This window comes from Durio zibethinus, chromosome 2, assembly GCF_047325235.1.
Source record: "Durio zibethinus cultivar Kanyao isolate XHJ-2024 chromosome 2, ASM4732523v1, whole genome shotgun sequence".
Classification (NCBI taxonomy): Eukaryota; Viridiplantae; Streptophyta; class Magnoliopsida; order Malvales; family Malvaceae; genus Durio; species Durio zibethinus.
This window is the reverse complement of record NC_143163.1, coordinates 39564400-39578664: the sequence shown is the minus strand read 5'-3', so window position 1 is coordinate 39578664 and position 14265 is coordinate 39564400. Positions and strand designations below refer to the sequence as shown.

General features: G+C 35.8%; 2 protein-coding genes across 2 annotated transcripts; both read right to left on the bottom strand.

Moving 5' to 3' along the window:
- Positions 1–3787: 3787 nt before the first annotated feature.
- On the bottom strand, positions 3788–4433 carry LOC111317644 (small polypeptide DEVIL 4). The gene has a single exon (XM_022920083.2). The coding sequence runs from the start codon at positions 4210–4212 to the stop codon at positions 4072–4074; it is 141 nt and encodes a 46-aa protein (XP_022775818.1). The 5' UTR covers positions 4213–4433; the 3' UTR covers positions 3788–4071.
- Positions 4434–8182: 3749 nt separating this feature from the next.
- On the bottom strand, positions 8183–13377 carry LOC111317643 (serine/threonine-protein kinase STN7, chloroplastic). The gene is made up of 10 exons (XM_022920081.2): positions 12784–13377; positions 12606–12692; positions 12197–12319; positions 11961–12059; positions 11625–11793; positions 11442–11535; positions 9706–9799; positions 9559–9615; positions 8592–9005; positions 8183–8502 (listed from the first exon to the last, which is right to left on the bottom strand). The coding sequence occupies exons 1-10, from the start codon at positions 13219–13221 to the stop codon at positions 8341–8343; spliced, it is 1737 nt and encodes a 578-aa protein (XP_022775816.2). The 5' UTR covers positions 13222–13377; the 3' UTR covers positions 8183–8340.
- Positions 13378–14265: the final 888 nt, after the last annotated feature.

Genomic DNA, 14265 nt, shown 5'->3' with positions numbered 1-14265 from the left:
AGAAGAAGAATTTCTTGGGAAAATTCAATGCCATGTGGACCATCTAATCAATGGGGGAAGTCATGATCTGTCAACATCAAGGAAACATTAACGGATGGATTGAACGTACCAATCAAGGCAGCGCATTCAGATAGATGAAACGTTCATGAACCTGTTGAGCCTTACGGATCATAAAAGTTGGATTGAAATGACTAGAGACTCCACTGGGCCTGGCTACAAAAACTGATCAAAAGGTCCGAAGAGCTTGTCTCATCGTTCATTAATTAAGGAGCACGATTGCTTTAGGCTAAGCTAGGATATAACCCCCCAACAAGCCATATTGGCTGGCAGCTTGTTGTAGGGAAGTGCTGTTGCCAAATGAGTGCAGGGCACTTTCTTAGGTGTCTGAGGCAGGTCTGCGCCGAAGATTTTCTGAGCAAACACGTGAGGATTGCAAATGGGCCTCAGGGTGTTGTTGAAGAGTTTCAATTATAAGTCCGGGTCTGTTATATCGTTGGATGCCATTCCATGATGCAAACTGAAGAAGATACGTAAATGACCTCAACAACCTGGCCAGTATCGATGAGTAACACGATGATTTTGGTTAGGACAGTGCTCAGGTCATGCATTTCAAGTCGTTTTGTTCCTTCTTTTAAGCAATAAATTTTTACTATTGTACTTGCAAGAGGAAAAAGACCGAATAGGGGTTGTGTATATATATATATATATACATAGAGGATCGAATTGTTTTACGATTGGAACAAATAGGGGTTGTGCATTATAATAATTTATTAATAAAATATTAAACTTTTAACTTGATTAATTTAAATTCAATTTTTGTAATATTTTTAAATTAAAAAATCACATTTTATTTTAATTGTTCCTCTCATGAATAATGTGTGTCAAAATATGCTAGATATTATATATGAAATAGAAAAGATCTAAGAAATCATAAGAAACTTAATGCATCAATGCGTTGATCTAATAACTCAAGTTTAACCCAAAAGTCATAACATAGAATTGATTTATTTGGAGGAACTGATGAGATAACCAAATTGAACTATAAAAGAAAAAAAAAAACAAATAAATTCCCAAATAAAGCTAAGTTGCATGTCGTTGCTTTTCATGCACCAGTTAAAATTATAGCAATTCAATGAGCAAGGGAATATATAACGAACCTTATTCATGTTTTGGTGGCTCATAACCGAAATTAATGATTGGCAATGACAACAAAATCATTATATATAAACTCTCCAAATCTTTAGCACACACCTGACCTGCTGTGCCCTGCAGGCTGCAGCCCCTATGAGAAATTTTTTCCTTTTTTATAATTTGAATATTAAGAGGAGACAAGCAATTCTGAAGCACCCCAATTGTCTATTTCCTGTAGACAATGATTTGACATGTCAAATCTAGCACCCCCTGGAAACATCTAGTTTTTCTTTCTAATCTAATTAATTGAAGACCTCAACTAATTAATTTGTGTTACCAAAAATATATTCCAATTCCACATTTTCTCCAAGAGAATGAATGTTATGAACCTTTTAATATTTTGATCAAAATTGAATCAGATGCAAGGGCATGCTTTTGTCACCTGCCACATGCATTATTGCATCTTAGTTTTCAATAATGGGATCAAATTGATGAGAAGATAAGCTTAAGAAAGCTTTGAAACATTGCACAGAAACAAAACCTGTTTAATAATTTAAACCAATCCAATCCTTTTCCGAATCCAAGTGGGGCCAATTTCCCCTTTGCCACTTTGCTCAACATATGACTGATACTTTTTGCTCTACTTCTTTTAACTTTTGAGTTAACATGCAAAATCCTGTAATATACAGATGATTATACATTTCAAATCTTTCAAGTTATGATGTGAGAGGAAAGCCTGCATTCAGCTGGCGTTCATTTCTTTCATGAAAATACAGAACATAATACAATAATAAAGAGCAGGGAAATTGGGACCCCATCGTTTTCATTTTGTTGATTGAAAAAGAATCGGATACCCATGTGTGGTGGTGGGGTTGTGGATTAGGAGGCGCACGTGGGCTTTGCCAACTCCTGCCTTTTTGACCATTAACCTTTTTGGCTTTGTCTCTCTCGCCCTAGTGCCTATGTTGAGCTGACAAGGTGGCACCCTTCCTATGTGGCCGACAACAGAATATTGCATTGCAATTTCAGCTCCTGTTGCTGCTGCATACCCTAAACCCACCCATGGTCCCATACCATAACATCTCTCCCACTTTCATCCCGCACCCTATCTCCTCATGACACGTGTTAGCTCAAAACATGAGATTAATACGTGTCTTCAATCCAGAGGATGGGTGTTTTATTTTGTGAGACTGAACGTATCTGATGGCTATTAAATTGACCAAAACAGTCACAAGCTTTGCTCAGTCTGCGGTTCTCTTCTCAGTTCTCTCTTTATCTTTTATTTGTAGAAGAAGAAGACAAAGAAAAAACAAAAGGGTGTACTGTTAGATGCAGAGAGAGGGGGGGCCATGGGCCGTCTTTACCGTACACGTGGCGCACGTGAACGTGGGTTGTGATCCAATAATTCAACTGGCCCACATCCATCAACGGCTACCAACCATGGAATAAATAAATAAGCCCTGTGTCTGTTTGGATCCATGCTCATTAGTCATTACCACCCACTAAATTAAATTAAAAATGGTTTTCATTGTAATAAAACATGGACAATGCCGTTTGGTCCAAGACAAGAAAATTAAAACAAGGATTATGATAAAGACCTCTTAACAACCTTAATTACTTTAATTTTTACAAACAAGGATTATGGTGTTTGGTCTTTGATGAATGCTACAAAGGGTTGTTCTAAGTTTCTTTTAGGCTTTAGCTAGGACTAGTACTAACAAAAATATAGTCATGTAAAGAAAACAGGGGACAGTCCAATCATGATATTTTTCAGTGACAAATTTTAGCACTTTTGAAGCTAGTTCTTGGGAAGGTAGTGAAAAGAAGAAGGAAAATAATTGGTGAATTAATTAAACTGGTTTGCTTAACTTGTATCATCATTATTACTTAATTGTAGTAGTTTATATGATGGAGCCTACATGATTGATGCCCATAAACAGGGAGATCTAATCAAATATCTCTAACTCTTACCCACTTTCAGTTTGATTGTTTGTTTACTCTTTTTTTTTATTAGAGGCCCCCTCCCCCCGAAAAGCTACTTACATAGGATTGGTCAAAACTTTCATCATCTTGGTACAATTTTAGGATTAAGCTAAGAGAAATGACAATACAAAAGCGACAATTTTTCTTATCAATATATTTTAAATTAGAAACCTCATTTGTTTCTGCAATTTTCAAAGCCATCATCCTGATTCCTAACTCAATTTGATAAAATCCATAACAAAGAGTTTGCTTACCTGCCAACTAAAAGTGAGTAAATTTACAAGCAATAATCTTTCTCAAGTTCTTTCCTTGGACATTTCCATTATTGTGCATTGACTTGAAGACTTTGCAAGTTGGGCAAGCGCTTGAGTATATTCGTCTCCCCATGAATCTATCCTGTAACGAAACTCATGGAATCACGGTTGATTGGATCTCTCTTCTCCCAGTAACCTATGGTTGGTAACAAATACTGGAAACGTTTTGAGTTGCATTCTATTTTGAAATCCTTTAATCATATATATGAATCTCTAATTCTATTTCACTTTACCCCAAAGAAAATATTGAAAGCTAAAGGTCAGTTGCTTTGACCTTTTTGATAGAGGGGACTAATCCCAAGGGAGGAAAGCATCATAGTCCAAGCACAATCACAAGTGAAGAATTCAAAGAGAACATGCTCAAAGTTAGGCTCAAATGCTCATGATGTTGGTCATGGAAAGCCGCAAAAAGAAGCAGATGGAAAAGAATAAACGACCATATACTTTGTTAAATAATTAATATCAAAGATTTAATTCAAGCTATCAAATTTACATCTTGGTCGTAAAGCCAAGGCATACAAAAATTGTTTTTTTAGCTCTCCGATAATATCCGCTGCTAGTATTTACACTCCACCAAGAGAAGAAGAAAAAAGAAAAAAAGACCCCCAAAATCCTCCATAACCATTAGCATGGCCAAGGAGCTTCAATCATGCCAGCAAAGAAGCATAACCACACATCTTCGTATAATATAAAGCTTAGCCCTTTGCTCTCGGAGGACCCCTCCAAGGCCTTTGCTTGATAGCCTTCTTTTTGAGGCTCCCATGGTGGCACTGCTCATCTTCATCTTTACCTTGCGCAGAATTTGATGATTGTGAATGAAGAGAAAATAAACTAAGCTTTGTGAGTTATGGGTTTGGGTGATGAAGTGAAAGAGGTAATGTTGGGAGTGTTCTTATAGGAAGGAAAGCGGTGTGGTCCTAGCTTAACATTGGTCTAGCAAAGAGCCAACGATGGGGCATGAAAGGGCGTGCGGTGCCCCCAAACTCACCAGACAACACCACTTGGACCCCACCCCCCAGCACCACAGGAAAATGATAATGGAAATACGAACGAGCCCCTATCTCTTTCTCTCTCTCATTCTCATTGCCATGTCATACCCTATATCCTCACTTCTGTAGGCATCACCCACCAGCACAATGGGTCGGCCATAATTTTCAATAAGCTAGCAAATTTCTCTTGTTTATAATTATTCATGCCTTTGCCTTTCAATTTGCGGATGACGAGTAGATTATTAATGGATGATGAGGAGACCATCTCTTTTTTCTTTAAAAAGAATTGCTTTTTATTTTGTTGTTTCTTCCTTATTTTTCTGTTGGAACCAACTCTCTTTAGAAAAAGAAAATTAAAGAAAGAAAAAGATAGTTGAATCCTACATAACAATTCATATTAACTTCCACTCACTTTGTCTAATTAGAGACCTAACATTTGATAATGAGCTCACCTTATCTTCTTTTATGACCCTAATTTAAGATCATCAATGTAGGGAACAATGTTGTCATGGATGATTAATTAATTTTACTTTATTTATAGTAATCTAAACGATAAACTAATTAATGTTTAATAATGACTTATGATGAGACAAGAAACTGAGTTTTGGAGACGCTGTGCAACTGCTAATGAGGATTAAAATTACATGGCTAGGCTGCATCTTTGTGTCTTTGAAGGAGATGCCATAAACATCTCACTGTCAGAGAATTATAATTATTTTCTAACGTATTTCTTTATAATTACATCATTTAACATAATATTCATAATTTTTTGGCACAAACATAATAATTGGACAGCTCTAGGCTTAAAATTGTTTTAAAAAAAAAAAGCTGTAAGTTTCATATTTCTGGATATTGAGGTTCTTGAGTTTTAACCAATATTTCTTTCAAAATTTATTTCCAAGCTTTGAATGGATGCATCACATTATGCTAGCTCTGTTATATATAGCTAAATGATGTAACTATGTAAAGTTGGCAGCAGACCAACTAGAATAAGATCCCATGCACCGACATTGTAATCCTTGAGATTTGCTAGGAATTTAAATTCAATTCACATCTAGATTTCACTAGGTTGAAATCCTGGTGAAGCATTTGACAGAGTGGTCACAGTAGAGATGAGATAATTAAAAGGAATATTATAATATAAAAAAGATTGAAATATTTTGCATTTCCAAAATCCAAATCAATGGTTTCTTCCTGTTTTTGAAGTTGGCAGCTGAAAATATTCATCAGAAGTACTGGCTTTGCAGGAGTTTGAAGCCACTTTGCTATCAAATTGATCACAAGTACAATATAAAATCCCCTAAGAATCAGTAAACCCACATGCCAAATTCCAGGGAAAAAAAAAGTCATGGAAGCAAAAACCTCAAGCCTCATGGTTATGACCAAAGATTCCATTATAGTAGAACAATAATAAGACTGATAACAGCAAGGTAAGAGCTCAAAACCCAACTAAGTGATTGATTAAAATACACTAAACATAAAAAGCAAAGCAAGGCACCACTTGCTTGGTCTCGTGTTCCTCCCATTTCCTTTTATATATAGGAATAGGACGCTAACTTCCCTTAACCCTCGCTCCATGTAAACAATTAACATTTTCTATTCTATCTTTTAACGATATTTTTAGGCAGTCAATATAGGTTTAAGAGCGCCTCTCCATTCTTTTTATGAGTCAAGACAAGATTTCAAGATATTATTTGTACTGCCTGTTAACTTATATGTCAAGTAACAAAATCTCGATTCATGATCTGGACCATATAATTAAGCTTTTTTCTTTCAATCTCAGCCTAATTAAAACTTATGGGAAAAACTTATATGTGCATGAATCGATACAAGTGCTTGAATCATTTTAAGTTTAGGTTTTAAGTTCAAGAATTTTAAACCAGGAGCATAATATATACCAATGATACCATGCATGATGTGCATACTCATTTGGCAATTCGAATGATCTTGTAAGCTTTATCTAATCATATTGTTTATATTGATGCTTAAAACTGTGCTTAGTTATAACATCACAACCTTTGAAGATAAAGAATATATAACATGTTATAATATGCAATAATTTATGCTTCCAATAAAGGGTTAATTCTCTGTGGTCAAATTCAGTAATTGTTCCCTAGCAGAATATCAAAATGGTTACATAAATATGGGGTGTTTAGACAACCAAAGCTTTGGGAATTTCAATTTACTAGATTAGAGACAATGTTACATAAATTAATCTATGAAATGCACTGTGATCAAAGTTTTACAGGTTTAGATCAAAGTGGTCGCTCCTGCTGTTGCTACAGCATTTACATTTATAAAATGGCTTGGCTTGGTTGCATTGTACTGAACAAGGAGGTCAGAGTTGCACGTGAAGTTATCGTGATTTGTAAATGGCATTGCCTCTAACAGACTCAACATTGTTGATATAATTAATATTCTTTGTCATCTTGTATATATTTATGATTTTGAATCACGAAGTACTGATCAAATAGTTTTTTTAGTTAGTCCCATCACCTTGTTGATGTTCTTGCTGCTTCGTTATTATCATGCAACTTCTTTCCCACATGTTGTGCTCCCATCACTTTCCCTCTCCCTCAATTGCAGTTTAAATTGTTAACCCTTCAATTATTCGATTGGCTAATAGTTTCCAATGCCACTTTAGCTCTTTCTTTGTCTCCAAGGTGAGTAAGGAGGGTCCCAACTCATATAGCTGGAGTCTCGGAAACCATTTGATCAGAACCATTGAGAAGGGAGAGGTGATCAAGGCAATTTTTTTTAGATCTCTTAATAAATTCAATTTTTTTCCATTTATAATTGGATTATCATAGAAGAAAGGAATGGATGGGGGAAAATGATGCAATTGTCAAAGAACTAAAATATTTATCCTAATATGCATCCAAGTAGCTAAGAAATGAGAGAGTATTACCTCTCACTACATAACTCCACTCTACAAGTAAAAAACCACAAAAAAAGAAAGAAAAAGTTATGATTCTATTAATTATTATTGCCTTTGATTAGCATTAATATTACATTTGTTTCCTTGCTTATATTTAAACTATGATGGACTTTGCTTAGAAAGAAGCTTGCATGAGAGTTCATTTAGTACTTAATTAATCACGTGCGGATGGATTTTTTTTAAGCTGATCACGGTGTCTAAGTTATCAGCTCTCCATGGCCGGCAAGGTCATTGCTGTTCATGGTACAATAATAGGTTATAGCATGTTACTTGACTTAATTTCCTGCCTGGCCCTTCCCAATCAATGTGCTAGTTAATAATGCAGATGGGCTTTGGGATATGGAAAAGCATTCTAATTTCTATGAAAGCTCTCTAGTTTTCTTGAATAATAAGTGGAGCAGGGTGTTCGACTGACAACTCCAAACAACATTATCTGAAAAGAAAAACAAAAGATGGATGAGTTTAGGTTTGGTTTGCCTTAAGTTGTTAGTGTTCTTTGACATGGTTTTTAATTGGTTACTTACAAGGAGGAAAATGCATATACCAGTGCCAATAACTTCAACGGTACTTCTCTTGTTTTTTATTCCAAAAATGGAAAATAAAAGATTTTTTTTTCAAATTCTTTACTTTTTGGAAAGGCAGAGAAGTACCTCCTATTAAACAATGTACAATTCTTGGCAGCTGTACTTTGGAACCTCAGACGAAAACATCACGGAAATTGTTTATAGTCTTCAGAAGTTCATGCAAAGACACAGCATGCTTCATAGCAGTTTCAGTTAATTCAGAACTATACTAAAACTTTTATTATTCTCAAATGCCCTTACACGTGCATTAAAAAGATTCCTGGTATGTTCTTATTGAATTCCAGCTAAATTCCTTTTATCACCATTACTTTGTTCGATCAGAATGGTCAGTTGTCATTAAAACACAAAATTTACACCCAAAAAGAGAAAAAGAAACTATAAAAAATATGTATATACAAACTCTATTCCTCTCTGGGGATCCACCTGCTCCACCATACGCTTTTACTGCGTCTGCTAAGCTCATCCATGCTCTCATTCAATGTTCTAACAATCTTCCTCTGAAGTCGAAGAACTGAAGCGAGAGCATTTCTTTGTGGGCTCGCTTTCTTCTTAGGCTCTATATCCTGCACAATGATAAGAATACTCAGTTGAAGGTTTCCGGTTTATGATGTTCGCAAGAATGCATTCTAATTAACTACAGTTTGACACAGACTCTGAGTTCCTGAAGCTGTGCTTCTGTGAAGCCACCCTCTTTCTCTGTTCCAGATTTTGCCATTAGATTTGTCACCCACTTGGCAGCTTCCCCATAATCCTGCTGTGTAGCCCTAAAGAGTTGCAGCTTCAGATTCTGTATGAAGGACAAAGTTAATAGTCCTTCCCTATCGAAGTAAGGGTGAGCCAAAGCTGCTTTTGCACTGATTCTTTGTCTTGCTTTGTAGCGAACCATTGATGTCAGAAGTTCCCATCCTATCCCATTATCTAAATCCAGCAGCTCAAAGCCCTTCCGGAGATCAGGGCTAGCACGAGGCTCTACAGTTTTCCTCCATGCAACCAAATCATAATCACACCTCTTTAGCTGACGATTGAATTGAATCAAGGCACTGTCCGTCCTAAATGATGGAAATGCCTGTTTCAAGAAAATTGTTAAAACTTATGAGTTTAATACAGCTAGTTTTTCAACTCTAGCATTTTGATTGCAACCAGGGTATTGCCAAAAACAGCATAAAATACTATTTAAAGGCTAAACCAAATGTGTTATAAAGCTTAGCTATAGACATTGGAAGCTATAGATTGTTGATGATGCTTAACTACTTTCCATAAATGATTTTTTTTTCTTGAGCAAGTCCAACTTTTGAGGATACCATCTTGAAAATTCCCACATCTTCTCTAAGTGATTTTTCATGCACTATGAAAATTTCAGCAATTCATTTTTAATTTTGACCATGTTTGCAATTGATGCAGGAGAAAATCAGCTTTAAACATTGCAATGCTTTGTCTTTATATTATTTGAACTAATTCCACTAGTCACCTGAATATATAATCTCAAATATGGTGTTAATTTGGATAAGGTAAACTTTTATCTGCTATAAACATCATCTGTTGCGTCACTTTAGCATTAACATTATGAGGTTTAAAACAAAACAATACTAAAGATGACTTGAGCATTATCTTCCACTCACCATTTGTAAGAAAATGAGACCAGCACTGTAGATATCAAATCTATCTGGCAGATTCATCTGTTTGCAAATAACAACAAAAAGACTTGTGTCAATGAAAGCAAACGACCAACGTAATAATAAACTTGGGAGAATCTACTGGGACACAACCTGCCATAGAACAGGGGAAAGTGCAGTTGCCACTGGAGCAGAGGGAGCAGATGGAGTTTGTGTACTCATGATATATTGCTCTGGTGCAGCATATCTAAAAAATAGAAAAATTGAATCCCTAATAAATTAAGAAGAAATTAAATGGAGTTGGATGCTATGTTCTGAAGTATCCATCAAAGATGTCAATTTGAGAAAGTGTTTTTGACAGAAATAATTATCTAAGTTGATGGAAGTTTCTAGGCTAATGTTAAATATGGAGTAATTCTGTTAAAGTTTGAGCTTAAAATTTGTTGTCTTAAACCAAATGAAGTGCATGAACTATTGACATTGATGATTTCTTTCCTTATTAAGGTTCATGATCTAATTGTGGTACAATTTCACAAGCTTCTCATTCAAGAGGATGTTGATTTATGGGTTTAACGTAAATGACATGATCTGAAATGAAAATAATTGAGAACAAATGCTTTACCAGAATGCTACACTGATAAGTGAAAACAAATAATAGAACTATGGTGGATTTGTGAATTATGTGATGGTTATGTTTGATTTGTTCACTTTATTTATTTGTTAAGTTTTGACTTTTGCACCTAAAAATTGTTGACTTAAACAAATTGAAGTTCTTGAGCTGTTGAGTTTGATGATTTTTCTCCTTATTTTACATATCATGATCTACTTATACTAGAATTTCATGTTGGTTTGTATATCTTCCCATTTATTGTGGCCAGGATAAAGATAAAACTAAATCAGAACAAATGCTTTACCAGAATGTGACACTGCTAAGTGAAAATAAATGATAGTACTATGGTGGGTTTGTGAATTATATGATGATTATATTTGATTTCTTTACTTTATTTATATTCCGAATTTTTACTGATCCTTTTTGTCAAACTACGTAAAATGATTTCTGCTTTGTCATACCAGTTGAAATTTGTATTTGGCATTTGAGAGTTGGTGGAACTAGAATCAGTGATGAAATGCAGAACAAGGACTTAGGATGGTAATTTAGTACAACCTATGTGGTTTTAATAACCAAATTCAACATTTAATAACATACATAACACCAAAGAGAATATGGACTTACAATGAGGGAGTAACCTTCCATAACAGCATGATAGAATTAGTAGAAAGGAATTGGCCTGAAGGTCATAAAGCATATAAGATTCAAAGGCTATGTTGAAAGAGAGGTCACCTTGGTGTGGATTGAACCATGTGATGCACAAACATGCAGACTCTATATTAAGGAGAAACTACGATAACATAGATGAAGTGTTGCTATGTAGTATATTTGCTTGGGATCCTGATAACCTCTACATTGCAGTGAAAGTAGTCATTTTTATGTGTGATTGTAACTGAATTATTTGCAATTAGATGAATATAAACTCATCTCAAGACTTGTTACAGGATTAAGAAATGAAAACTTGTCTGCAAATTTTGCATTACGCACGTATTTTGATTATAGAGGCATTCTATTTGTCTTCCTCACATTACTTCACTGATTTCCATGTTGAACTGAATACCTTTATTTCATATTCCACAATATCCTGTTGCACTACAGACATATTTAGCATTTTTCTAGTCAATTCATGACCAGGGGAACATTATGCATGCCACGCACCTAACCTATTCTTAGGTTAAAAAGCTAACAGAAATGAATTATGACGACAGCCATGGTGGATAATACTTGTTAACATCAGTCCGCAATCAGATATCTTTGATGCTTACAGATAAGAAATTACCTTGGATCCAAAAGAAACTCCTTTGGAATATAGTTAATGCCCACTCTCAAATCTGTGGCAGCTCCAAGATCAATGATTTTAAATGTACGAGACCCTGCTTAAGTTTCAAAACAGCAAAGAGTTAATCTAGGAATTCTTGAATTGGAAAATCTTTATTGACTAAGTAAAGCATGCTACCATTACCTTCAGAGAAAATAATATTTTGTGGCTTAATATCCCTGTGCACAATTCCTGTTGAATGAAGCCCATCCAAGGCAAATAAGATCTGTCCCATGATAGTTTGAATGATTTGATTTTCCCTTTCCAAGCCCTTGGGCAAGTTCTGGACCTCCCCAAGTATCATGGTTTCTACCTGATGTTATACAAAAGAATTACTAGAGTTGGCAATTAATTAGAGAGCTAAACTGGCATCTACAAAGTGTATTAAAATGGTATATTTGGCAAATAATTGCCGGGGAAAAAGAAAATAAAAATGAAATTAAAAAAAAAAAAAAAAAGCTGATGAGAGAAAGTACCAACATTGTAGGGGAACTCTTTGCTCTGTATCAAATCTGAAAGTGTGGCGTCCCCTTCAAAACGCCATACAAGCCAATATTCTCCTCCTTTCTTTGAGGAACCCTGAAAGATGTTTCAGGAGAACAATTTCAAGTCAAAAAAGCTAGAAATGGATAAAGAAGAAACAAAAAACAATAAATGATCTAGTCTCAGCAATCAAACTAAACTTTATCTATAGAGATAAGGCTAAAGATCAGCACCTCAAGAAAGCCGTATACAAAATCAGCACAGCTGTTTGCACATGCTCTTCGCACACGCTCATTCATCCAGATTTCCACTGCACCGTACTCAGTAGCCTTTTTCACGACCAAGTCACCCTCCTTCTGATGATGAACAAAACTAAAAAATTAGTTAAAAGCTGACATCCCATATTCAATTCCACTATTGGAAACTTACAAGGAGCCTATTCAATCACCTATCGAGAATCTTCATGCTGAATAAACATATCATCAATTCCGTTTGTTTCTAAAATCAAATAATCCAAATCCACTTACTAATGAAAGCAACTAACTTCAACAGTTTAACATCGCAATTCAGATAGAAAGCAAAGTTAAAGGAATGCAGAAATGAACAGAATTTTAAATACTAGATTTCTCAAACATTCCATACCTTTGAGTTAGGCTTCTTAGCCCATGAAACTCTATACACCACGCCAAAAGCACCCTCGCCGAGCTTCTTTCCCAAAACAAAATCATCCTGGACAATCAGAAACAAACGCCTTTAACCACAAAACAAATTCCACAAGGAAATATAATTGAACTCCAAATTTGGCTATGAATTCACTCACCCTCCTGTAAGTTGGTCTAAACAGCCTCTCAACAAAAGCAAGAAAAAACATGTCAAAAAACCCAGGAGCCACACCTGGAGTAGCCCAGAGATAGGACACAGCACCCAAAGCCAACATTGCACCAGGTACAGTGAGGGTTAACCCATTGGGCTTGGGCAAAGTGCTTCTATATATGATATCACCACACTCCATGACAGTGCATGGCAACCCCACTCCCACTCCCACAAAGAGATCACGAACTGCATCGATGAGTTCACTTTTCAAGGACAAAACACTGAACGTTTTGAGACTTGAGAGGTTGGTTTTAGGAGAGATTGCGAGTTTGAGTTTCTTGCCAAGAAATGTAGATGGAGAATGAGATGGGTGTTTTATTAGTTTCTGAATGTTGTACGGATTGATAAGGCCGATGTTAACTCCACCGGCTGCAACCGTGGCCATGCCGATGCCTGTGGTGAGGTAGGCTAATTTGGGGAGCTTGAAGCCTGAGAGGAAGAAACAAAACGGATAGAAAGAGACACTGCAGTTTACGTGAATCGGCTTCAAATTTAGACCACTAGTTGCTTTATTCCCGTTTTTTCATTTTTGAGTTGGTCTTACAGTGACAGTTATTTCAGGTATTTATTGTGGAAGAGAGGGGCTTAACTGGATTGAAGAGTCCTGCACACCACATATTACACGTTGACAGAAATCAGTGAACAACAAGGTTTAACTTAATATCCGTTATATTATCCACAGCTGATGGGCTGCAACAGGCTTTTCTACCCGATCAGGCCTTCTCCCTTTTGGATCGGGCAGAATAACCAGTTTAATCTTCTGAACTCAAAAGTCATGGTCCAAAATAGAAAGCTCAAAGTTTTCCCTGAAAGTGTCCAATCAGATGTTTGGATCTTCTCTGTCTTCAAATGATGGATTAGCAGCTCTTGCAAGACATCCTCTGAAACATTTGAATTAAACTCACAGACTCAATTCAATCAAGTAAGCATTTTGTTCGAATTCCAGAACGAATTGCCTGCAACTGCAATTTCTGCAATAGTTTTTTATTAGTGGGTGATACTTACCAAGATAAATGAAGTAACCTACAACACACTACTTTCTTATGAGTAATGGCACCCAATAAAGCCACCATTCCCCGGCTTACCTAAAGTAAAACTAGTTCATCAGTATTACCTAAAGCAATGCTACAGAAGCAGTAAGAGATCTATCCTCTTCCAATTCAGTCTTTGATGTTAGAGAAAACAACAAAACAAGATGACCTTCAAGCATGCATGTGACGGGTGAGACTTGAGATTGAGAAGTGAGCTCATCAACACTTGAAAGATGAAACTTGGCTACTTAATCCACCAAATACAAAGACATTCTTTTCTTTTTGAAGAACCAAATTCAAAGGCTAGTAGTTTTTTTTGTTTTTTAATGGATTAGTTATTAGTTATAGAAATAAAAACACTCCCAAAGCTTCAAGTAAGACATAATCAACGTAACAAG

Bases quoted from the DNA above. Each gene is read 5' to 3' on its own strand.
- LOC111317644 (XM_022920083.2), bottom strand. From the start codon at position 4,212: ATGAAGATGAGCAGTGCCACCATGGGAGCCTCAAAAAGAAGGCTATCA.
- LOC111317643 (XM_022920081.2), bottom strand. From the start codon at position 13,221: ATGGCCACGGTTGCAGCCGGTGGAGTTAACATCGGCCTTATCAATCCG. The intron at 12,693-12,783 runs GTGAGTGAATTC...CTGATTGTCCAG, and splicing joins TTAGACCAACTTACAGGAGG to GATGATTTTGTTTTGGGAAA. The intron at 9,616-9,705 runs GTTGTGTCCCAG...ATTTGCAAACAG, and splicing joins TTTCCCCTGTTCTATGGCAG to ATGAATCTGCCAGATAGATT.